Source organism: Medicago sativa, chromosome 2 (assembly GCF_051527215.1).
Source record: "Medicago sativa cultivar Bolivia chromosome 2, Bolivia_mono, whole genome shotgun sequence".
NCBI classification, from domain to species: domain Eukaryota; kingdom Viridiplantae; phylum Streptophyta; class Magnoliopsida; order Fabales; family Fabaceae; genus Medicago; species Medicago sativa.
In genome coordinates this window covers 19,565,900-19,591,449 of record NC_140750.1, presented here as the reverse complement: position 1 = coordinate 19,591,449, position 25,550 = coordinate 19,565,900, and the positions used below count along the sequence as shown (strand labels likewise).

General features: G+C 33.8%; 1 protein-coding gene and 1 pseudogene across 1 annotated transcript; one reads left to right on the top strand and one right to left on the bottom strand.

Annotated features, from left to right (window-relative positions):
• Nucleotides 1-384: 384 nt before the first annotated feature.
• LOC146945288 (uncharacterized) lies at nucleotides 385-3,063 on the top strand (annotated as a pseudogene).
• A 4,731-nt stretch (nucleotides 3,064-7,794) lies between these two features.
• Nucleotides 7,795-9,943, bottom strand: CTL2 (chitinase-like protein). Its single transcript, XM_085743607.1, has 3 exons — nucleotides 9,545-9,943; nucleotides 8,574-8,733; nucleotides 7,795-8,416 (listed from the first exon to the last, which is right to left on the bottom strand). Exons 1-3 carry the CDS (start codon nucleotides 9,918-9,920, stop codon nucleotides 7,996-7,998), a joined length of 957 nt encoding a protein of 318 aa, XP_085599733.1. The 5' UTR covers nucleotides 9,921-9,943; the 3' UTR covers nucleotides 7,795-7,995.
• Between the last annotated feature and the right edge of the window lie 15,607 nt (nucleotides 9,944-25,550).

The following is a 25,550-nucleotide window of genomic DNA, read 5'->3' as shown; positions in this document are numbered from 1 at the left end:
TTCAAAACCTGAAATCTGGGTCAGAAATCTCATGCGTGAGATTTTGTGTTGATTTTCTCCAGAAATATTTCTATAATCTTAAGCATTTAATGCTTGGTTATAAGAAGTTATATTTAAGGTTTAACCACCATGTAAAACCTTAACTATCAAATCAACCAATCCCCTTTCACTTTTCAAAACGGCTACTTTCTTCTCTCTCCTGTCCGTTCCAATTTTCCTCCTTCCCAATGTAACTGCTACATTTTCTTTCCTTCTTTCTTTTCATTCTGCACGTTTGGTCTATATAATCAGTAACAACTCTGATTATTTCACATCTACTTCAAATCCAAACTTCTTTCTCCTCAAAAATTCAAATCACTTTGTTCTTCATTTTTTCGAAGAAACATGGCCAGAACCAAAACCACTTCAAAGTTCTCTGATGATGAAACAAGTCAAGTGGAACGTTCTCAATCACCACCACCAAACACCGCTGCTGGTCAATCCTCTGATCAACAACCTTTGGATGAAACTCCTTTGCACACTGTTCTTCCAGATGTGATTATCCCTGCTTGTGATCCACCCAAATCTTCCAAATCAAAATCCTCTAAGAAACCCATCACCAAACCTAGACCCATTCCTACCAGACGATCAACTAGGATGAAGAAATCCTCAAAGGAACCAAAGGTTTCTCATGTGAATCTAGTCTCTGATGAAGAGAAGAAGACAGATTCAAGTGATGATGAAAAGGTAGAAGATTCTGAAGAGGAAATTGAAGAAGATCCTAAAGAAGAAATGGAAATCCTTGAAGAGGAAGATGAAGAGAAAGTAGAAGAGGACTCTGAACAAACTCTCATTGAAATGGTTAAGGCTGCAAGAAAAACCTATAAGAAGGAAAAGAAAGTTGCTTCTCCTTCAGAGGAAAAACCTTCATCTCAGCATGATGGTGAAAATGCTGCAAAAGTAGATGAAGAAGATTTAGAGGCTGATGAAGATGAAGCTTCTTCTAAAAAGCATGGCAAAGGAAAGGATTTTGCCAAGGTTGCTGCAGTTATAAGGGCTCAAAGAGCAGAGAAGATTGCTCTCAGACCAATAAGCAGAACAAAATACTTTGAGTTTGGGAGTTTGGAAACAAAGGGGTGGAATCTGAAGGAGTTCACTGATCCACAAGGATGGACAAACTTTGTATCTTTGCAAGAACACACATATGAAGATCTGGTTAGAGAGTTCTACACCAACTTGACTGTGAAGCAGAAGAAGAATGAAAATGAGAACTTTCTCATCTCATCTGTCAAGGGTATTCAGATCACTGTAACTCAAGACTTTCTCTCTGAAGCCTTGAAAATCCCAAATGAAGGTAATAAGCTGTTTTCTTGTTCATGGTACAATGATGTTAGAGTTAACCGTAATCAACTCATAGTCAAGTACACCAAAGAAAATCACACCTTTAACTCCACAAATCTAGAGGATGTCCCAAAAATCCTTCACAACATGGTTAGACATACCCTAGTACCCAAGTGTGGATCTTTTGATGTTGTCTCTGATATGGACCTATGCATCATCTACCACCTCATGAACAAAACCAAGCTGAACCTTTGCTTCATCATCATTCAACATATGATTGATTCCTGTTTGGCCTACAAATAAACAGTTGCTGGGTTACCCTATGGAATGCACCTAACCCCCATCTTTCAGAAAGCACAAGTGCCTCTTGAGGGAGAAAAACGTAAGCTTGACTTCATGAAGTTCACATCAAAGACTTTAGGTCAACTTCGCATCACCACCTCTAACATGCCATCCTTCACAACTTCTGGAACTTCTGGGTCTGCTAAGAGGATTTCTAATAAGAATGTTCAGAAAACCAGAAAGAAGAGAAAGGTGGAGGAAATCAGAGATGAATCTCCTAAGATTGAAGAAACCATACCTCCCTCTTCACCAGAGTTGGAGAAATTCTCTGAAATCTCCAAGCTTGCAAAGGAGATTGCTGAAGAAGGAAGCTCTCAGTTCAAAGCTTTGCCTGGAGAGTCACTAACTGAAGATGATGCTCAGAAGGATAATGATGCATCTCTTCAAAGGGTAGCTGAGAATGTTAAGCAAGCTATTGAGGCTCATAAAGGTATACCTCAAGCTGCTGATGGAAACTCTGTTGATCCAAATCAAAGAGTTAAAGAAAATACTGAGAAAGAAACTCATAATGTAGATGAAGATACTCAGGAAGTGGCTGAGATCTTAGCTTCAAACATGTCAATTGAGGGAGATGCTCAAGTTGAACAAATGGAGTTCTCAACTGGATTTGACCTTAACATTGAAGATGTCAATACTGACTTCAACAATGAAGTATTTCAAGATGGTCAGGGAACCACTCAACATGTTCAGGAATCAACTCTGGCTCAGGAAGTTGTAATTCCTGAAGCTCAGAATGTTGAAGTCTCTGCAGCTCAGAATGTTGAAGTCTCTGTATCTCAGAATGTTCAAGTCCCTGCTGCTCAGAATGTTGAAGATGTTCCAGTCAAGCAGAATGTTCAAGAATTTGATGATCAGAATGCATCAAATGAACCTCTTCAAGGTGGCCAGCTGTCAGCAGATCCAATGCCATTGGCTTCAGGATCTTTGCCCTCTGTAAAGGTACAGCTCATGGCTCAAACTGGTCGGAATGTTAATCTGTCTTCTTCTACCATGGGGTCTGTTGCTGGTACAAGCAACTTCTTGGTCTCTGATCTTCCCACTCCAAACACCATCCCCTCATACACTCCACCACCACCACCTATGAAAATCACCTCCACAAGCAAGCTTCCCAACATGGCTGCTCTGTTTGAATCCCTCAATACCTTTGTGACTGCCAACAAAGAGAAGGCTGAAGCCTCTGATGCTGCTCCACCTGCTCCTCCCTCTAAGCCTTCAAGGGCTGAGAAGTTAGCCTCTAGGGCACTCAGGGTCTCTACCAAGACTCACAAAATTGTGTGTGAATTGGCTGATTGGACTGTCAAAGTCCATGCTCCTGGTTTGGCCATTGCTGGACCAACCTTTGCTGACCAATCCATCTTTGATGAAGAACCATCCTCTGATTCTGGGGATTCTACTCCCTGAATCTGTCTGTGTTATCCTCCTTATCCTTTTTGCAGATGACTAAAGGGGGAGAAGCTTTAGGATTTAAGGTCTTAAGTTTTTCATAGTTTTAGGCCCTAAGTAGGTCTAGTGATCAATAGTTATTGAAGTTTTTTAAACTTCATTTTTTGCTTGATCACATGCTATGAATTTCTTTTTTGTTTTGAACCATATATATCATGTAAGGTACTTCATGCTTTATATCAATGAATGAATATTGATTTTGGTTCAATCCTGCATATGTTTATTTTATGCAATATATTATGAAATTGAGGGGGAGCTTTTTAAAGTTCTTAAAAACTCTGCATAATGGATTATAAAAATGAGGGGGAGCATTAAAATAAATTTTCAAGCTCTGTTATTCTTCATATATATAATCAAAATCCTTAATCCTAAATCATAGGTTTATCATCTTCAAAAAGGGGGAGATTGTTGAGGCAAAATCCCTAATTAATTTTAAAGATAATAAACCAATATGATTAAAGAATTAATGGACTTTGATTAATTCCTTGGTATTTAACTTGTGCTCTTGAGTGTTTTACTAAGACAGGAACAAGGTTTAAATCATACCAAGAATAAAGAAATCAAAGGACATTTGAATTCAAGATCTAACACTGAGGTCAGAAAGTTAGATCAGAATGTTGCTCGAAGATCAGAATGTTCAAGCAGAGATCAGAAGGTTGTTCTTAACAAGCCAAGAATCTCAAGAACATTGATCCAGGTTATGCAAGGCACATGTGACATGGATATATGTCCAGAAAAGTACATTTGCATGGATCAAGCAATGAAGGCATCTATGGTGATTAAAGGATTAATGGACTTTGATAGTTCTTGGGATTTGTGCGTTCTTGAGTGATTAACCAAGACACAAACAAAGTTTAAATCATACCAAGATACAAGAAATCAAAGTACATTTGAATTCATGAACTAACTCTGAAGTTCAGAAAGTTAGTTCAGAAGGTTGTTCAGAATGTTGATCAGTGAGTTGATCAGAACGTTCTGATAAGAGTTCAGAAGCTGAAGCTGAAGTTCAGAAGCTGAAGTTCAGAAGCTCAAACTCAGAAGCTCAAGAACATGCAAGGCACAAGTGACATAAATAAATGTCCAGAAAAGTTCAAATGCATGGATCTATCAACAAATAAAGACATGGACAATGAATCGTGTAAAAAGGATCTTTAATGTTCATCCAAGACTATGAACATTAAAGTACTAGGATTATTCCAATGAGAATATTATCCTAGATGTTGCATTCACTGCACTTCAGTCGTGTCTCTACTATTAGGATTGATTACATCAAAAGTAGTCTTACAAATCATCCTAAAGTAAGCACAAATGAAACATTCTGATGATCAGAATGTTCACTTCTGCACATGCTTCCAGCCATGAACAGTGTAGTTGGTAAAAAGAAGAAAAAGGTAACAAAAGGAGATCTTGCATCAGAGATAACTTGTACTCTGAACAAAATCAAGCAAATCTCCTAGAAGCATGGGCCTGAAGCTGCAGACCATTATCCTCTCTTTCCTGCACAAAGTCCAAGACAGATTTGGTTCACTTTATCCTACTTTTCCAGCAACTTTTGAAGCATATGGAGAAGCTACTTTTTGGAGGATAAAACTCAAACAAATCTCACATCACTTACTGGGCAAGCCCAGAAATTCATCCAACATTCATCCATGATGAACCCAGATGAAGAACATCATGAATTTCCAACATTCTGATGAAGAACACAGCAACATTCTGATGTTCATCCTGGGAACGCAACAACATTCTGATGGTCAGAATGTTCACCCAGATTTTCAAGTAAAAGCTTGTGGGGCCCAGGACACATGGCATAACACCATTGGACACCCTACAACGGCTATTTGAGCCCAAAGACTCTATAAATACAGATCTAAGGCTCAGCAAAACTTGCACCTTGCCAAAGCATTCAAATAAACAACTTGAAGATTGTTTAAAAGCTCTTGCAACAGAAATTGATCAATGGCTAAGGCTTTCATTTACTTAGTGCACATCAATACTCTTTGTTATCTCTTGCAAAGATAACTTCTCTTCCCCCCTCCTTTGTTTGATTCTCAACTATGAAGCCCGGATACTCCAAAATGATGCCGTACCCGTGTCGGATACGTATCGGATACCGATACTCCGCGGATACTCCGGATACCGTATCCCAGAAGTATCGGAATTAATTATTTTAATTTAAAATATATATTTTATCGGATACTTAAAAGATACTCGACGGATACACACAGATACTTATAAGATACTTCACACTGACGTATCCAAAAAAAATGAAGTGTATAAAAATAAGATTGTGTAGCGAAAATTTAAGATACGAATCACTATAATTACTTTTCAATTAACAAATTAAATATTATGATTTTGGTGGATGAAAGTAACGAGAGAGGGGAGATTTAATCAATCAACATTAAACAAACTTTGTTTTGAGTTCTTTTATTGATACATTTGTTGATATACTAACATATGAATGAAAATAGAATATGATTTATACAAAAACTTTACATTTTTTATTTTGATCATATGTATTATTATTATTATTTTTGTAAATTGTAACTTTTATGATTATATAGTATGAGTAATCAATGTTTTTTTTAAGTATTTTACACGCATATAAATTTTAATATAAATATTTTGTTAACGTATCTTAGCCGTATCGTATCCTAAATTTTAAAAATTTCGCGTATTCGCGTACCCGTATCGTATCGTACCCGTATCGCACTACGTATCCGGGCTTCATAGATTCTCAAACATCCAAACTCCACACCAATGCAAAGCATACAAGAAAACATCTCAAATATGTTTGAAGCTTTAGCATTCGAATTGGTCATCACTGAAGGCTCCTTCTACCTTCTTTGTAGTGTAAACCAATTCTTCCTTATCTTGTTACAGATAAGTTCTCCCTCCTTTCTTCTCTGAATTGATCATCATTGAAGGGTCTGTATACCTTCTTTGTAGTGTAAATCAATTCTTTTTGTTATCTCTTCTAAAGATAACTTCTTCTTCTCCCTCCTCTGTTTGTTTCTCAAACATTCAACCTCCAAACATCTTGTAAACTCTCATCAAGCTTTAGGGGTTCTAAAGTGTTAGTTTGAGCTGAAGGTGTAAAAGTCTAAGTGGGTAACTTAGCAAGAAGAAAAGAAAGTCTCATCTAGCTTTAGGGGTACTAAAGTGTTAGTTTGAGCAAAGGTTGTAAAAGTCTAAGTGGTTAACTTAGCAACAAGGTGCAAGCCTGCTGAGGCTTAGAGAATACAGAGTTGTAAGTGTCCAGATGAACACAGATTGTAAGGTGCAGGATTTGAGAGGTTATCTCAAGCATCATAGTGGAAACTCTCACAAGATTGTGAGGAGTGGACTAACCCACATTGGGTGAACCACTATAAACTTCTGTGTGTTGATTCTCTCTTCCCTATACTCTTTACTTACTGCAAACACAAACACACACAAACACATTTACTTTGTTAAACTGTCTTTGCACTCAGACACCAGAACATTCTGAAGTCTGCTTTAAACTGTTTTTGCACTCAGACATCAGAACGTTCTGAAGTCTGCTATTAACTTAACTATTCCAAGTTTCCACTTGAGAATCATTTTTAAAGTTGCAGGATAATTTTTAAAGGGTCACAATTCAAACCCCCCCTTTCTTGTGACTATTTTATCCACTTCAATAACCATTATGGGAACAAGATTGAGATAATTTGCCAATTCTTGACCAAAGATTAGACCGTGCGGCTTCAACATACTTTCCGAGAAGGTAATATGAGTGCAGACGTTCTCGCTAAACTTGGTGCTAGAGCTTCTAGTAATTTGGTGATTCTCAACAATCCTCCGATTAAGCTTCAGTTAGTCCTTCTTGTGGATGTCATAGGAGTTCCATACTCTCGTGCTTAGTCTTTGTTCTCAGCTTTCTTTCTTCTTTATTGGCTTATTTTTTCTCATGTAACCAAAAAAAATATATGACTAATTGTAAAGATATAATGTAATAGATAAAAATAAAAAATATCAATCACATATTATATAATTAATTAACTAATATTGAATGGAGGCTATCATTTTTCATTTGATTGTTAATCATCTATTTCTTTATTGTATTTTCTAAACAAATGAATTAGTTTTATAGTGGTTGGGCTTCAAGTGTGGTAGTTAAGTTTTCTCATCATCTGTGAATGAGTAAAATCTTGGATATATAAAAAGGAATTGACCCATTAATAATGTCTTAAAATTTTGATTGAAGATGTGGTACCTTCTTAGCGTTGATTCGTTGTTTCTCCGGTGAACTTGGAATTGATCCTAACATTGTGGGTCTCACACTAAATTTCTTCCATTCTTACTTGGTCAAATGCTTTTCAAAGTATGAAAATAATTTAGAAGTGGGAATATCAGTTTGTGTGTAATCTCATGATGAGAATAATAATGTTTATAGAATCGTTTTTGGACAAACTTTAGGACAATTATTTCTCATAGTGTGTTATTACTCTCTCTCTCTCTTCATTTTTTTCTTTCTATAGTTTTTCATCAATAGGAAGAGAGAAGAATAAAATATTATTTCAAAAGTTATCACAAATTAATTGTACAAATATCATTTTTCCTTCGTGACCATAAAAAACTCATTTTTGATTTAAATGTGATACACAAACATAGCTGAAAATGATTATTTGAATGCAACTTTGTATTATTTTGACTGTTGAAACACAAATATCAAGAAAATTGTTGAAACAATTTTTAATGATCAAATATTCAATTTATACAATGTTCCAAAAATATATTCAAATCATATAGTGATCGATCATAAAAACCAAGATATAATAGCATCATAATAATCTATACATATTAGATTTTGCAAAGACTCAAGAATAAACCAACCAAGATTAATTCACAACCAAACAAGTAAAAATCTCTTCAAGTTGTTGAAGAAGAAGGTGAGCCAGTAGGTTTAAAAGCAGCTTGTTCAGCACAAGAGAGAATTTCATTAGGCCCTGCCTCTTCTCTACCAACTCCTAATAAATCAAGGTAATAAAGATAATGAGAAATTATGTTGCTCATTGCTTCATTATCAGAACCTTGGTCACAAACTTGATCACCATATAAAACATTTATTGTGGCACCAAATCCAGGTACTCTTTTGGACAATGTGTCATTTTTTGTTGGTTTCCAATTTCCAACAAAAACATCATGTGGTGAAGGTATGTGTTTTTCTGGTGGTGTCATCCATTTCCATAGTGCTGCTTGGAAGGCCAATGTTGCATTTTGTTCTATGTATTCTGGATGGTTTAATAGATCCACTTTCAAGGCTTCCCCAATTTTTCCATAGTTGTAATTCCTGTTATTAAAGGCATCAAGAAAGACAACATAAGGATTTTTGTCATAAATACTTCTTTTATAGACGATTCAAAACAAGAAGTAATGAGTCTCAGTGGAACGTGGCAGCAAGATCACGCAAAATATGAAATATTTCAAGAAAACTCAAATATGAATACCAATAAATCGGTATGGCGCCACGGCCATAGTATGCTGCACCAGGACTACATGGATAGGTTAATTTGTAGTAGTCATCACAATAGAATTGATCAGGACTCAATTCCTTATTGTAGCATAAGCCCCATGCAAAAGGTCCCCCGGTAGCCACCCCATAACCACCTGAAACAATATTTCAAGAAACTACCTTACAATTTTATCATCTTAAAATAAATATCCAATCACTCCAATAATTTCACCTATCTAATTCATTATTTTTCCTAAACAAAAACCAAGTTTGGCGCATAAGCGCTAACAGATCCAAAAATTTGAAGTTGTATGGTCAAAAACCAAGTTTGTCCTATATGTACAACTCATATGGTAAAAAAGTGTAGGGACATTTGATATGATGTGACGCAGATTTCAATATGCAATTCTCCACTTTTCAGCACTTAGTGTGTGAGTTACGCCGCTTAACTCTTTAGAACGGAAAAAAGATTTGTGCATGTGTGTTGAGACATGGATTCTTTGCGATTACAATTTCAGTCATTCACACCGTCAGCACATCGATAATCGTTGGATCGAGATCAAATGATGCAAAAAATAATCATGGTTTGTTTCTTTTTAACTCTAAAATTCCAAGTTCAAATTGTACAGTATAATCTCGATCCATGCACATTGTGTGAATGCATAGGATTTTTGACCGCATGAAATCCAAATCTATGAATCATCAAATGATTCAAATATATGTATAAAACAAATTAATCAACAAATCTAACTATATCTCACTTAAAATGTCAAATATCATGCAATTGAGGGCATAATGAACCAAAAAACATAAGATCAAGAAAGAGTTAACTTGTCCCTTACATGAATTGATCATGTTCTAAAACATAAGATCAATAAAAAGTTAATTTTGTCCCCCACATGAATTGATCATTTTATAAAAAACGATTTCATATAACATAAACAAAAACATTGAATTGTGACTTACAAGAGGTCTTGCTTCCAACATGACCAAGAAAAGCAGCAACCTCTTTCTGACCACCATGCTTTCCACCAGAAGTACCAAATCCAAGAGGCTCATAAAGTGCAGCAGCAGTAATAAAAGAACGATAGTCCCAAAATCCAGAAGCATGTGCCGTTGGATCATTCCGTTTCGAGAACAAATTCTCAAATTGATATGTTTGAAAATAATCAGATATAGTCTCATTGCAACAATACACTGACCAACCTTTACATTCCCACCCTTTGTCACATAGTTTCTTTCCCTTTACTGTTTTCACCAATGGCTTCACTGATGTTTGTGCATTTCCTATCACTAATATTGTTGCAATGGCTAATAGAAAAAATGTCCATTTGGAATTCATTTTTTCTTGAATCAATGAATCATGTTGTGTATGCTGCTTTTGGAAGATATTTATGTGATTTAAAAAGAGATTTCTAGAGAGTGTGTATGTGATGTTAAGTGAAAAGGATGGAAAGTGAGATTTTAACTTGTTAGGAGGAATTGATTTTCAGAGTTGGATTAGGTAGAGCTTTTGCTTCCATTCTCATACATGTTTTGAGTAGAAGGGAAGTAAACATACACTTGGCTTTTTTGTAAGTGGAAATAAATACGAGTAAATGATTCTTGATATTGTATTATTATATCAATTTAGTTCCCGTATTATTGATATTTTAAAATGATTCTTGAAATTGCAAATTGTCCCTCGAATTATGTTTGCGATTATTAGAATGACATTAAGTTAGTAATAACGGAGATGAATTTGAAATTAAGTGCATAATGTCGTAAATGCAACGAGGAACTAACTCGATTAACATTTTACAATTTCAAGGATTATTTTGAAATATTAATAATGTAAAAGAGCGAGTTAATACACTCCTACAAAAAAATTCTGTAATTGTGAGGGGCTCCATTGCAATTGCTGTTCACCAACATTACACGTTGTTTGGCCCAAATTTTCTGATTTTGCTATTTTGGGTTTTCTGATTTGAGGCCCAAAGGTTTTGAGACAAACGAAAATAATTTGGAATTGAAAAGGAAATGTTTGGAATTTGGAGTAAGCTTTTAAAAGGGGACATTTCTTCCACTAAATTGAGATTGTTTACCTATAGTTTTCCGAAATTAAGAAGTATACGAAAAGTATACAGCTACCATAACTGGTATTTTGATTGATCTAGCATAACTGATTGAAAAATTAGAAGAGCAGTTTCAAGTATTTCATAGTTTTTTTTTTCACATAGGTTCGCTACATTAGAGGTAATCTTATTCGAGACACTATAAGAATTTAAATATGGACACCTCTTCTAACCAGATTCAAACTTTAGATACGATAATATAAATACTTTGATACCACTATAAGCTATAAGTCCACTACACAACTCTGTCAAGTTTGCCTCTTGAAGAAGTTTTTGTATGGCCTAAAGCAGCCAACAATGGTTTACTTGACTATCCTCTGCCCATATCTCTCTTGGATATTTGCAATCACCTCTGAAGTACGGATACAGACATGAACACCAGACACAACACTAATAATTTAAGAAAATCACATAATTCAATATAATTATAAGTGTCGGTGTCGAACATCAACGCGTGTCCGACACCAAAACACACCTAATTTGAGGATTGTACATACTTCATACGCAATCACCATGTGATCAATTCACCTTTTACTTGTTGTAAACTTGACTACCCTCTTCTTCCATGGCTTAAATTAAATAGTAGTTGATTTTGAGATGACAAAAACACAACATTCATGAATCAAAGAGACATAATATTAGTATGCATGACCTTTTAAATTCTACGTAGAATGTTAATAGCATTTGGACGAGAACTTGGTCTTTCCAACAAAAAAGTCATCACAAGGCACATCCAAAGGATTTTTGTCTGCCATTACACTAAAGTCTCAAGTTTTTTGTTTCACACTGATTGGACGGAAAGAAGTAGGAGTGTAGAACGTTGAAAGCTTGGGCCCATGGGATGGGTAGAGATTTTTTTTTTTTTTAATTAGTTTGCAAAATAAATTTGAAGAATTATGTTTTACAAACAGGACTCTTTTAAAAACCAGTTGAAAATTGCTTTTCTGACATTAAAAATTTCACAATGACACAAGTAAAATACTTAAATACCTCCAGCGGTAGTTAACTACCGTTCAGCAAACCGTGGTAGTTAACTACTGCTAGACTCAGCAGTAGTTAACTACCACCGGAAAATTGCTTTTCTATTCTCTCTATTCTCTCTCAACAACCTATTCATCTTCTTCTTCTGTTTCAACTGCTGCACCACATATATCCATATGGAATCCGGTGATCAAATTGCATAATCAAATTGCATCACACTTTGGTCAAATTGCAAGCAACTCTTTTGGAACATCGAATCTACCAATCAAAGCATATGACAGAAACAAAAGAAAAAAGTTTCCTTCAATAATATAAGAAAATTCGTATTTTTTTTTTAAATAATAACAAAAAACTATTGCTGATCTAAAACCAAACGCTGCAGGTTAACCATATGTAACCTTGAAACAAAGGCCTTGGAGTTATTCATTTGATGTGCAGCTACTAATAATGATTAAAATTCAATTCAAAAGATTAATGGTTTTGGAGAAAAATATATATTTTCGTTTTGCATCTTTCTTGTCATTTTTGATAATACAGTAATCTGGGAGCTTAGTTATATTTGGAGCTGAAACATTTTATCGCAATGAAAGAATCATATTGCTATAAAAAATTAATTAATAATCGAACAAACACTTTGTCTTTATTGGTAGTTTGAGATTTGTTTTTAAACAAGAGTTTGGTAGAATTCAAGTCTCAAACATAAGGAGAAGAGGTTAGAGAGAACAGAGATGGGAGGGTGAGAGAGAATAGAGAGAACAGAAAAGCAATTTTTCAGCAGTAGTTAACTACCGCTGAGTCCAGCGGTAGTTAACTGCCGCCGGTTTGTTGAACGGTAGTTAACTACCGCTTGGGGCATTCAAATATTTTACTTGTGTCATGCGAATATTAAGCGCATGAATACAAGTTATTCATTGAAATGAAATTCCGAATCAGCTTTATCTACAAACAAGGAAGCTATAAGTAATGTAACTAGGAATCTCATGGAGAGTTTGATCCTGGCTCAGGATGAACGCTGGCGGCATGCTTTACACATGCAAGTCGAACGGGAAGTGGTGTTTCCAGTGGCGGACGGGTGAGTAACGCGTAAGAACCTGCCCTTGGGAGGGGAACAACAGCTGGAAACGGCTGCTAATACCCCGTAAGCTGAGGAGCGAAAGGAGGAATCCGTCCAATTGTGAAGTTTTCAATGTCAGAAAAGCAATTTTCAAACCAGTTTTGTCTTTCAGAATTGAGATTGAGAATCTCAGCTGAAGACCAAAAACATTATCACTTTTTTTCTTTCAATTATCAGCTGAGTAACTTATTTTGGTTCCAAATTAACTTTTAATTTTTTTACAATTAATAATGTTTTATGGAATAGTTACTCATTGTGAGACGGATGACGGACTACAATAATATAGTTATTAATGAATTAAGAGCAAAAATTAATTGATTTATAGTTATTAAGGACGGTAGTTTATTTTTTGGGTGTCTAATGGTACTTTTTAAGAAGAAGTTAAAAAATGAAATAAGTGATAAATTTTAGGTAGAAAAATTAATTTCTAAAGTTCTAAAGTGTTGAATGCATCATTTTTAAGATAAAATTTTGTTTTCAAATTTTTTATCAATTGCCTTAAAGATAATTGTTAACATTTCTTTAATTTTTTTAATCGTTGGAATTTCAATAAATAAATTAAGTTTGTTATCTAAGAGCATCTTCGATGCTCATTTTTTAAAGAACTTATTTTGAGTTTCTACGCTATTATCAACCGGTTACCGCAACATCAACATTATGCCGTATACTTATGCAACTCATGCATATTTTGCTCCATTGGTAAAAAAAAAAAAAAAACTATGAAGCTCGTGTCTATATCATATACCGATGCTCATGGATATGTATCCACAAAGTATCAAAATTTATATGTTTAAAATTTTTATAATTAAAAATAAATAAATTATGGAATATTTATAGGATATTTTAGAGATACACATAGATGCTTATAAAAAGTGATGTATATGATTAAATTTAAGATGTAGGTCAATAGAATAGTCTTTTGATGGATCAAACTTAAAAGTTATATTTTTTTTTTGGATAAAAGTAATGAGAGATAGGAGACTTAATCGGTCAACATTACACAAAAAAAAATGTTATTTTAATGATGATTTTGTTAATATCCTAAGATAGCAATGAAAATAAAATAGGGAAATGATAACGAGTGCTTTCAGGACACTCTTTAAGGATCATAAATGGTAAATTTTTATGAAAGTTCGTGTATCCAAGTGCATTAAGAATTGAAATATTGGATTTTTTAAAAGAATAATACTTAATCTAGAATGTTTAGAGTGTGCATCTGAGGCACTCGTTAGAAAGACCCGATGGTTTATACAAAAACTATTCATTTTCTATTTTGATCGCAAGTGTTATATTTTGTAAATTGTGATTTCTATAGTTATATATTAATGAAGAATCAATGCATATTTTTTCAAGTACTTTATATGCATATAAGTTTTATTATAAAAAAATTATTGACGTATCGTAGTATCGTATCCTAAACTTTAAAAAAATTATTAATGTAACATAGTTGAAAAATGATGCTACTCTTAATGGACTCAAAAAGGTGTTTAAGCAAAAAAAATAGTTAATTTAATATTATTTATAGGTTTTTTTTTATGAATCCTTCTTCATCTTCATCTTCAAACTAATGATTCTTTTAATCATTTTTAATTTAATTTAATTCTTTTTAAAAAAAAAATGTGACACATAATATTATATTTTGATTGAGTGTCCGCATCAATTTCATGTCTCATAAATATTGACTTTAACTAACATAATAGATAAAGATAACAAGTTTACTAACACTTAATCAAATTAAAGGATCAATATGGACCTTTCTTTTGTTAAGAGATCAATATAACCTCGCAATAAAGACAAGGGAAAACAATGTTTAAGCCATAATTTTATCAAATGTTTTAATGGATGAAAAACTTCTTATTAACTTTTTTTAAAGAAAAACTTGTTATTTGTTGGAACAAAATGTCTTTAACATTGCCACCTTAAATTTTGATGATAACAAAGTATTAAAAAGTCAATTGAATATGTTAATATTTATTTGTTCAAGTGTGCAGGACCATAGACTAAAATTTATAGGTCTTAAAACAAAGTATTGGTTCTCGAAGAACAAAAGAGAGCAATGGAAATTTACAAAGGAAGCTTATTTTGCAAGTCTGAGTCTGAAGACCATCAGAGTCTGAAGATTCATCATAAGCTGACTGCCAGGGTCTGACATCATCAGAGTCTAAAGTCAAGAAGCTGGAGTTAGTTAAACTTAGTCATTTGAAGACACATGATTGCAGAAGGATTAGAAGCCTAGAGCAACGACTATTTCAGAGAAATTAGAAGGCATTGGATGCTTATCCACTGAAGAGCGCAGGAAAAGGACATAATACATTTGTACAACCACTACTCCACTACTTCACTATCATGTCTGCAGTAGTACAAGCTACAGCTGTGTCTACACTGGTTAATTCTCCAAACAAGGAATGGATTTCAAATTATTCCCTCCTAAGACATTAACCAAATCAGCAACAGATCATTGGTGATGATCAAGCTTCAACAACGATTCTTTTGATGTGCTGACAATCCTCAACGTATCTTTCACACCTATGTATAAAGGAGTGAAGACTTGAAGATTCAAAAGAGAGACTCAACAACAATTTAACTGTGTTAAAACTCTGCTGAAATTGTTGCACATCAAGTTCACTTAGAATTTCTTAACAAACTTTCATATCTTAGAAATTCTAGAGTCTTAAGAGTCTTATCTGATTTGTATTGTGAATACCACTGATTGTATATCAAGTGTTCAACTCAAACATATTTCTGTGTAATTGTGTTTGTTTAGAGTCTCTTGCTTTTGTGCTTGAGCATAGGAAATATCTTGCTTGTGTGCTTGAGTATTTGGAAGTCTCTTGCTTGTGTGTTTGAGCATTTGTAAACAGATATTGATTTTAGTGAACTCTTCTTAGAAGTGCAAGGGGGACAAGACTACTTCCGGATTGTGGAAGGAACTTGTATAATTGGTTTGTGTCTTTCTCTTCTCTCTCTATCTTTACATTATCCGCTGCATTAGACTCTGAACATTGCTCTAGAATCTGAACTCGATCAGACTCTGGACTTTGAACTTAGTTTAAAAAGAAGAAAAAGATAAACACAATCCAACCCCTTTCTTGTGTTTTTCTCACCTTCATTATTAACTTAAAAAATATATCTTAATGAGACAACATAATTCAAAACTCCTTATTTCTTCTTTTCTTTTTAGGGGAAAACTCTTTGTATTTCTTGTGTTTCCATAATCTTCATTCAATATTGAAATTTAGAATCCACGGAACAAAATTCTTTCAATGTAGACAACATAAGGAACGGATCAATTTGCATAAAAGTTTGATTTTTATAAATAAAAAACAAAAGAAATGTGCTCTCCACCCAACAACTTTTACTCGCACCCTGCACTGCTTCCAAATATACACTTGCGTTAGTTAAGTCACGCAGCGTGACTTAACTAACGCGCGTTGTAAGCAATGCGTGACTTAAGTCACGCACGTTGTAAGCCATGCGTGAGTTAAGTCACGCACGTTGGCCGGTGGTCAGAACTGAAGAACAAACGTTTTTTTGGTCTGTGGTCAATGTTTCAACATTCAATCCACACGTTTTCTACCAAATTTTACACGTTTTTTGACCACATTAATTGTATTTACCATATATACTACCATTTCTACCTATAAATACATCTACATATTTCCCTAATTCCTCACACCATCTCACTTTCTCCCCCTCATCACTCTCTCCCTCTATTTCTCTTCTTTCTTCTTTTTCTTTTCAATATTCTCTTTGGGGTAAAAGGTGATCAATTTTCGTCGGGCTAAAATAGTGAGTAGCCGACTTGGGGAAATGATCGACCCTTGGGATAATTTTAAACCTGTTTTTTTAACCGCAAAAACTTTTTACCGTGGGTAAAAATAACTTCGTGGGGTAAAAAAAAAACATCTTTAAATTTAGCCCAAGGGTTGATGATGTATTTTCCCCAAGAAGGCTGCTCACTATTTTACCCCACGAAGATTGTTCACTTTTTACCCCAAGAAGGATAAAATAAGTAGATTTAGTGAATAAGTAGATTACTTTTTATCATATAAATTATGTAATGTAATTTATGAATTATTAATAAAATGAGAGATTATTTATGCCTCAATTTTGTTCCTTTGTTTTATATTTGTTGTATTTACCTTTATTTATATTTGTATTAATATAAAGAATAATATTGAATCAATAATTTAGAATAAAATTAAGAAAATAATTTAGATTAATGTAAACAAAGTAATTTCAAAATAAAGTTAATAAAATAATTTTGAATAAAGATAATAAAGTTAAGAAAATAACATAATTTGAATAAAGTTAAAATAAACAAAATAATTTCGAATAAGTTAATAAAAATAATTTGAAAAAGTATCTTTGCGCCACTTAACTTGCGTTGCGTAAGTTAACTTGCGCATAAACTTACACTTGCGCAAGTTAACTAGCGCATGGGCATTTTCGGCATGGCTGCAGGGTGCGAGTAAAAGTTGCTGGGTGGAGAGCAAATTTCAAAACAAAAACAATCAAGTTTGAATGACAAACTGGCCCTGTCCAACCTTATGGTCCTTATGAAAATGATTGGACATGTTTGCTGTTTGACTGTTTCCATGAAAAGGTCTTCTTAACAACCATCATATTTTGAAAATTGATGTACGTTAAAGGATGCTATAAAACACCACAAAATTATCAATATAATTTCATTAACAGTTAATTGTAGATGGATTTTAACCGACGGCAGTTAACTGTCGATGGATTTTAAAATTAAATTTGTCATTTTATGATATTTTTTAGCATTGAGTGAAGTGTAAAAAGCAAATTTCTCATATTTTTATTGATGTGTATCCCCGGCAGCAATACCCTCTACTGCAGTGTATGTTGCAACTATATCCACTGTTCCATCAATCTTACGGTTATTATAATAGACAAAAATTAATTTATTTTTTTTGGTACAAGACAAAAATTAATTTAAAAAGCCGCTCAATTCATTTTCTGCCATGGTTTCTTATTTTTCTCAACATTTTTTGTTTTTTTTTTAAGAAGCTAAATAGCCCATCCAAATTGGCACATCGAACTTGAAACTTTGTGGAGGAGCACACTCCCAAGACTCAAACCAATACCATCAGGTCAACCCAAATGGGTTTTCTCAACATTTTTTGTTGGTCCACCCAAATTCTACATATATGCATTTCCCTCTCTGTAAATCATCTAAACCCTATTTCTTGCATTGTTCTCATTCAATTCATTCCAATCATTAGCACCTACTTATTTTATATTATAATTGTTATTGTACTATCATTCTAAATTCATGTTCTATTTGGATGTATTTGAGAGCAAAAGAATTTAACTACAACAACAACAACAACAACAACAACGAAGCTTTATCCCACTAAGTGGGGTCGGCTACATAGAGCAAAAGAATTTAACTAAGCAAAACAAATTTGAGAAATAATTCAAGCCGTTTTTTGTTTGAATTACTTTCTCAAATTTGTTTTGTTGGGTTTGATTTGATCTCACTCATGTTTTCAAATTTAGTTTGTTGTGGTTTGCTCAAAAAAATTCTTGACAATCACTTTCAACGATTTATATTCTTTTGGAATTACCTCCTACAAACAGGAAAGCAAGCATTGCCGGACAATTCAATAAACTTAGATGGTATGAGTTGACCGGGAACAAAAGGAAGTATTTGGATTTTGGAATGTTGAAGATGATTTGAAGAAGCAATTATAAGGTGTTGAATAGTATCTCTAAAAAAAATGTTATTTGGGTTGGCATAATACTCATTTGAATTGGTATAGTAGTTTTGAATTGGGATTTGAAGTGTAATCATTTCAAGATCTCATATTCATTTTTTCTGGTATTTATTTTGTTGGACTAGTTTGACATCTTAAAAAAACATTCAAAATTTATTAATTATATCAACTTAAATGATCAATTAAATTAACCGGTGTAATATAATTAATATTAACTCAGTCTACGTCTAGTTGGAATGATGGTGTCGGTTTTCTCCCCGTTCCACAAAATTTTGTATGAAGGTGAAGAAATACAATGATAAATTAATTGAATGATCTTATGAGGGAAATTGCACTCTTCTAAGCATTTTTCCACAAAATTCCAGTTTAGACGGTCATACGCTTTTTCCAAATCAATTTTAATTGACATAAACATCTTATTACCTTTCATTCTAGACATAGAGTGGACCATCTCTTGTGCTACAATAATGTTATGATGGATACTTCTTCCAGAAATAAAACTTGATTGATACGGAGAAATTATCCCATCAAGGTTTAATTCTATTAACAACAACTTTGGAAATAACTTTATAAATAACATTACATTACATAATTCTATTAGGCAAGAGGCTTTTGTTTAGCAAGTTCATTGTGTTTTGCATTGTTTGGATATGTTTTGCCAAGCATCAGGACAACGGATAAATAATCAGAAGACTCAAGTGTTTTTTTCAAAAAAATGTTGATAATCAGCTTAGAGAGGATATCTTACATCATACAGGGTTTTCTCAAGTTAACAATCTAGGCAGGTATCTTGGAGCTAACATAGCTCCAGGACGCACTTCAAGAGAACACTTTAGTCATATTGTCAACAAGATCCAAAATAAACTTAGTGATTGGAAACAACATTGTTTAAGCTTATCTGGTAGAATTACCCTCTGTAACTCGGTCCTTAGTTCCATACCTTACTATCATATGCAGTACGCTATCATATGCAGTACGCCAAGCGTCCTAGAACCCTTTGTGTGGAGATGGAAAAAATTCAACGGGGTTTTATTTGGGGAGACACTGAGCAGGGTCGTCAACCTCATTTAGTTGGATGGGATGTTATTTGTTTGTCTAAAATGAATGGAGGGTTAAGCCTCAAACGTCCCAACCTTATGAATGAAGCCTTTTTAATGAAGGTGCTTTGGAATCTCAATACTAAGTCTGATGATCTATGGTGCAAAGTGCTCCTTAGTAAGTATGGCAGGAATAATGATTTATGTTCGTCCATTAATCTCAACCTTATGACTCTCCATTATGGAAAGCTCTTGCTGGCACTTGGGGGGAGTTTCAAAGAAATATAGTGTGGAAAATTGGGGATGTTCTTCATACCAATTTTTGGCTAGATAAATGGGGATCCAACAACATTTCTCTCATCACGGTAGCAACTCAATCTTGTATTGATACCACTCTTAATTTTAAGGATGTGACTAATGAATCTGGAAATTAGGATAACGAGTTCTTGTTTCAAAATCTTCCTGAAAACATTGCGACTAAAGTGATTGCGCTACTCGCGCCTATTGAGGCTGATGGTCCTGACACCATTGGGTAGAGAGGAACTAGTACACATTAATTCACAGTTAAGAGTGCTTATAATTTGCTTGTTCAGGACCAATCTACTGTGGATGGTGATTGGAAAATGCTTTGGGGATGGAGGGGACCTCATCGTATTCAAACTTTCATGTGGTTAGTTACTCATGGTCGTATTCTTACAAACTATTGTCGTAGTAGGTGGGGTACAGGTGTTTCAGCTACATGTCCTTGTTGTGGAAATGTTGGCGAAACTGTTCTTCACGTGCTTCGTGATTGCAGGCCGGAGTCTCAGGTATGGATTTGACTTGTGCCTTCTGATTGGATAACTAATTTCTTTTCCTTTGTTGATTGCAGGGATTGGATTTTCAAAAACCTTAGCAAAAGATCGATTGGAGTTTCTGAGTTTAGGTGGCAGACAACTTTCATGACTACATGCTGGCATATGTGGACTTGGAGAAACAAAGCTATTTTTGAAGAAGGGTTTCAAATACCAGATAATCCAACTTATGTCATCCAAAATTTCATTAGGGCCATTGAAGAAGTTGCTCAAGATCATTTGCAGAAAAATCCTCATCATAAGGAAATTGTGTATATTGGTTGGAAAAGACCGTTGGATGGTTGGCTGAAACTTAATTGTGATGGAGCATGCAAAGATAATGGTGAGCTTGCAGGTTGTGGCGGGCTCCTCCGATAATCTGATGGCAGGTGGATCAAGGGTTTTGGCCGTAAAATTGGAGTTATGATGCTCTGCATATGAGATGTGGGGTCTTTATCTGTGGCTGAATATGGATTAGAGAGAGGGTATATCTCACTTGATTGTTGAGAGTGACTCAAAGGTGCTTATTGATATGGTTACTAACAATTGTAAGATCAATGGAACCATTCCTTCTTTGGTTCAACGTATTCAAGAGATCCTTCGGCGAGAATGGCATACTCAAGTTATTCACGCTTGGCGCGAAGGCAACAGATGTGCTGATTGGCTAGCCAATTTTAGCTTATCTTTGAATTCTTGGAATCTGGTAGTTTTGGAGTCTCCTCCTAATAAGCTTCAAAGTCTCATGTTTGATGATATTTCTGGAGCATACATACCTAGAAATATGTGATTAGATCCTTAGTTTTTTTTTCTCCTTCTTTTGGGCCTTTGGCCCTCTTTTGTACCAAAAAAAAATATTAACTCAATCTAATATATTAAAATAATATGGGTCTTGCTAACCGATGCCCCTGAGGCACCGGTTAAGCATACCATAAAAGAGAATTATTACCATAAAAAGAAACTGTTTTTGACTTTATTATAAATTAATTACACAATTTCAATGCATTAACTACTATATAATTTCCTTTTTCATATCCTTAACCAGTGCCCCGGGGCACCGGTTAGCATTTCCCAAATAAAATAATATATTAATCTATTTCAATTCATTTAACTTTTCAATTTATTAAAAGTGATACATAACTACAGTAGTGATACATATTAACTTTTCACCACCATACTATGCACCTCATGAACTTGAGGTGAGGGCACCCAACTTGCATCATGCTCTCTTGACCATGGATCCTTCATAACCTTTAGCGAGGAACCATCGCCAATCCCCCACCTAATCCCATTAACAAGAACGTGACGAGACGACCAAATACAATACTCCACCATGAATAACTAGAGTTGTAGCCAAGAGTATAATCAAGAAATGAGGGTTTTGGAAAGAAAATACCTTGTTTTGAGAATTCATGACACCTAACTTTTCGGATTACTCATAATTCTAAGGATGTTATTTTATCTACCATCATAAACTTTATCTAGACTAGATCATTTAGCACTGTCACAATCAGACTATCTTTGATAACAAGCCCATTTCATTTCAAGATGCTTTCAATTTGATTTCTGTGAATATCTCTCTGACTCCTATCAATGGTGTGACTTCGGCTTTCCATACATGAATTTTTCATTTAATTTTTTTTTTTCTCTCCATTTCATCATAAAGGATGTTCATTGGATTTCCCCATCATTTGGTTAGATTAAACGTAATACAAATGGCTTCTCTTGGTTGTTTCGATTTTTTTTTTTTTTTTACCATGATATTGATACGGAATTTCCACGGCCGCATAACGGTGACTAATCTCCGTCGGAAACCTGTTGGACTTCTCACCTCCCAACCGAATTTGTTCCATACACATGAGCTAGGAGTTGAACCCTTGTGCTTAAGATGTCAAAGTCCCTTACCACTTGAATCAATTCATTGTTGGTGTTGTTTCGAGGTTATTTTCAACAATTATTTTGCTTTACATATCGAGCCCATTGATTACAATCCCTCCGTTCGGCCATCCCTAAATACATGATGTAGCTTACCATGTGTATTATTTGCATAATCCACTTTGATCATATTTTTACTAATATATAAAGATAAATGTTTGTATATAAGATGTTGGATTTTCTCAACAAAAAAAGATCGATGTTCCATTTGTTTCAATGAATGTTATCAAAATATCGACTTTTATAATATATTGTTATAAATAATTGAAAATATTACTCCCTCCGTCCCATAATACATGACACAGTTGACCCTATTACGCATGTCAATGCATAATTTTGAGCTTAAATATCTTGAATAATATATTATAAAAAATTATGAAAATTTGATATTTTGAAAATACTCATCGAGACAAATCTAACGACATCTTATGTGATATTATTTATCTTTGTATATTAGTAGAAAAATATTGTCAAAGTAAGTTAGGTCAAAATTTCACATTTTTAAATGGATCATTTATTGCAGGACAGAGGGAGTATTAATCAAGGTTGTATATTGACATGTGTAAAATGACCAACTACAACATGTATTAAAAAATGAGGAGTGATATTTTGACAACCAAAATCAAACAACTTTAATGACAACCTTTTTTTCTCTCTTCTTATTGGACAATAACAATAGAGAGAGAAAAAGGAAGAGAGAGAATAAAAGTATAATGTGAGTATGAGAGAGAAAGTTGTCACAAAAGTTGTTTAAAAATGGTTGTTCAAATATCATTTCTCTTAAAAAATGGAGAAAGTATTAAGATAGTTGTCGATAAGGGTTGGAGCTCGCTAGTACAATGTCTTTTATTTAGCAATATAAAATACTCCCTCCGATCCTATTTACAAGAAACAATTTACTTTTTAGATACATTAAATAATTTATGTATTTGGTTTAGGTTTTTGACTAGATACATACATTATTCAATGTATCTAAAATGTCAATTTTCTCTTATAAATAAGACCGGAGGGAGTATATGAGAAAATTCCATATCTTGTTTAGTGCTCAGAAACTTGGATGATTCTATAACAAGAATAAAAAGTTGCAAATTATAAAGAGTAATAAATATATTTAAAATTTGTATATGATCTTGTATTAGAGGGGCAAACACTTTTTTGTAAGTGTTTTTATAATTAAAGATGGAAGGAGTATCAACGACCGGAAGGAAAGGAGAACAACTCAATCATTAATTAATCCGTTCCCATTTGGTTGAGGTTGGTGGACTATAGTCATTTTTTCATGATCATAATTAAAGCTGCATGGGAGTAATTATTTGGTTGGCGATTAACGATCCCATAAGTACGTGGGAGTTTTAGTAGCCACCATCTTGGTCCCCACGCAGGTTTGACTACTGGAGTAATAAAAATCTGTTTTTTTTTTGTTGTAGACTACACTACAAATCATTTCATTTTTTTTGGGTTAAAAGTGTTTTATCCCATGTAATATTGGAAATTTCTGGTTTTTCCTCCTTAAAATTTTTCTTTTGGATTCCGTCCTTGTAATTTGAAGTTTTTTGGTTTTGGACCTTCATGAATTTTGACTGTACAAAATAGATGATATGGCAGGGGATAAACCAAAATTTCCTCAAATTATAGGGGGCAAAATTTTTTATGAAGGTCTAAAATCAAAAAATCTTCAAATTACAAGGACGAAATCCAAAAAAAATATTTTACAGGAGAGAAAACCGAAAATAACCTATATTACAGAGGGATAAAACACTATTAACCCATTTTTTTTCCCTTCTTCTTCTATAAAAGTACAAATAATCCCCATCCCCCAGCATGGTGAACATCCAATTGGAGTGTCTCACTTTATTAATTTTTTTGGGCAAATGGTATTTTTACAACTGTTTTTGAACAATTTTAAAGAAGCTTTTTTTCTTCTTTTGTAAAAAAATCATTTCTCTTTCTTAGGCATTAGTATTTTTATCTAAACACCTCTACTTAAAACTAAAAATTGAAAATACAAACAAATAAACACATGATTGGATTCTCAGAAGAAAGAGATTTGATAAATTAGAATTCATTGTGAGATAAGTAAAATCTGGTTAAAAATTATTTCACTTAAAAATCAAACTCGGATTTTCTCAAATGATACTTTCTTTAGTAAAGTCATTAACCACTTGAATTTAATCACTTGGTTAAACACGTGATTATTATATTAGGTATCTTAAACCGTCAAATTTTCCTTAATGGGAGGTTCATTCTTTCAGAGGGCTCTTCCCTGGTGCATATGTTGGACTTGAAGGAAAGAATCTCAAAGGTTTGGAAAACTAATGGTTTGTGGTCCATGGTTTCGTTAGGTAAAGGTTGCTTTGAATTTGTTTTTTCGTTGGATGATCTAAGTGCAGTTCGATCTACTCGTGCTTGGAATCTCTGATGTAATATTTTTGTAACAATCAAAAGTAAGTATTTATATCGTCCAGTGCGATATCACGGACCGTTCAACATCATTCATCATTTTAAGTTAAGGAGTAATTTGTTTGTTTGTTTAAACTATGATAACTAACATACGAAGATAAAAGTTGAGAGTAATAAGGCGTAGAAACGTTGGGATTAGAGTTCGTTGATTAAGCATTGAACATAATCTAATAATCACATATATGGATTCTAGCGTTTTACCGATATTATCACGTATCGCTCGACGATATCATTCGTGTCCAAATGATATTGTGAATTCAATTGTATTGTTTAATTGTTGATTTCCCAAACTATTAAACAATCTAATATTCGATCGTATCGTTTAATCGACGATTTCTCAATCTATTAAACTATCTGAAAGCCTTAAGATCCGATACTTTGTGTGATTATCAAAACATCAATCCTATGTCTAGAATCATTGTTTTGATAGATGAATATTCTAAACCTATATTCAAAAGTATTTTTCAATAACAATTAAATCAAAGATAAGGAATGAATTGCAAGAATAACTTCAATATCATGTAAATTGCTAGAATCATATATTACAAGATCAAAAGATTACATTCTAAGCTTAATCAAGTACCTCTAATCCCAACTAAGGAGATTTAGTTCATCATGGTCATGAGAACCATACAAAAGTGGGAAGAAAGATGAAGATCCATGCTAGAAGATTGATTTCTCAACAACTCTTGATGAATCCACACTCAATCACTCTTGCTCTATGAAAACAATACAATTTCGCCCTATTCTCTCTCTAAAA

Excerpts from the sequence above, each read along its gene's own strand:
- CTL2 (XM_085743607.1), bottom strand. The coding sequence starts at position 9,920 with ATGAATTCCAAATGGACATTTTTTCTATTAGCCATTGCAACAATATTA. Across the intron at positions 8,734-9,544 it reads TGTTGGAAGCAAGACCTCTT|GTGGTTATGGGGTGGCTACC; the intron begins GTAAGTCACAAT and ends ATATTGTTTCAG. Across the intron at positions 8,417-8,573 it reads GGCGCCATACCGATTTATTG|GAATTACAACTATGGAAAAA; the intron begins GTATTCATATTT and ends CTTTAATAACAG.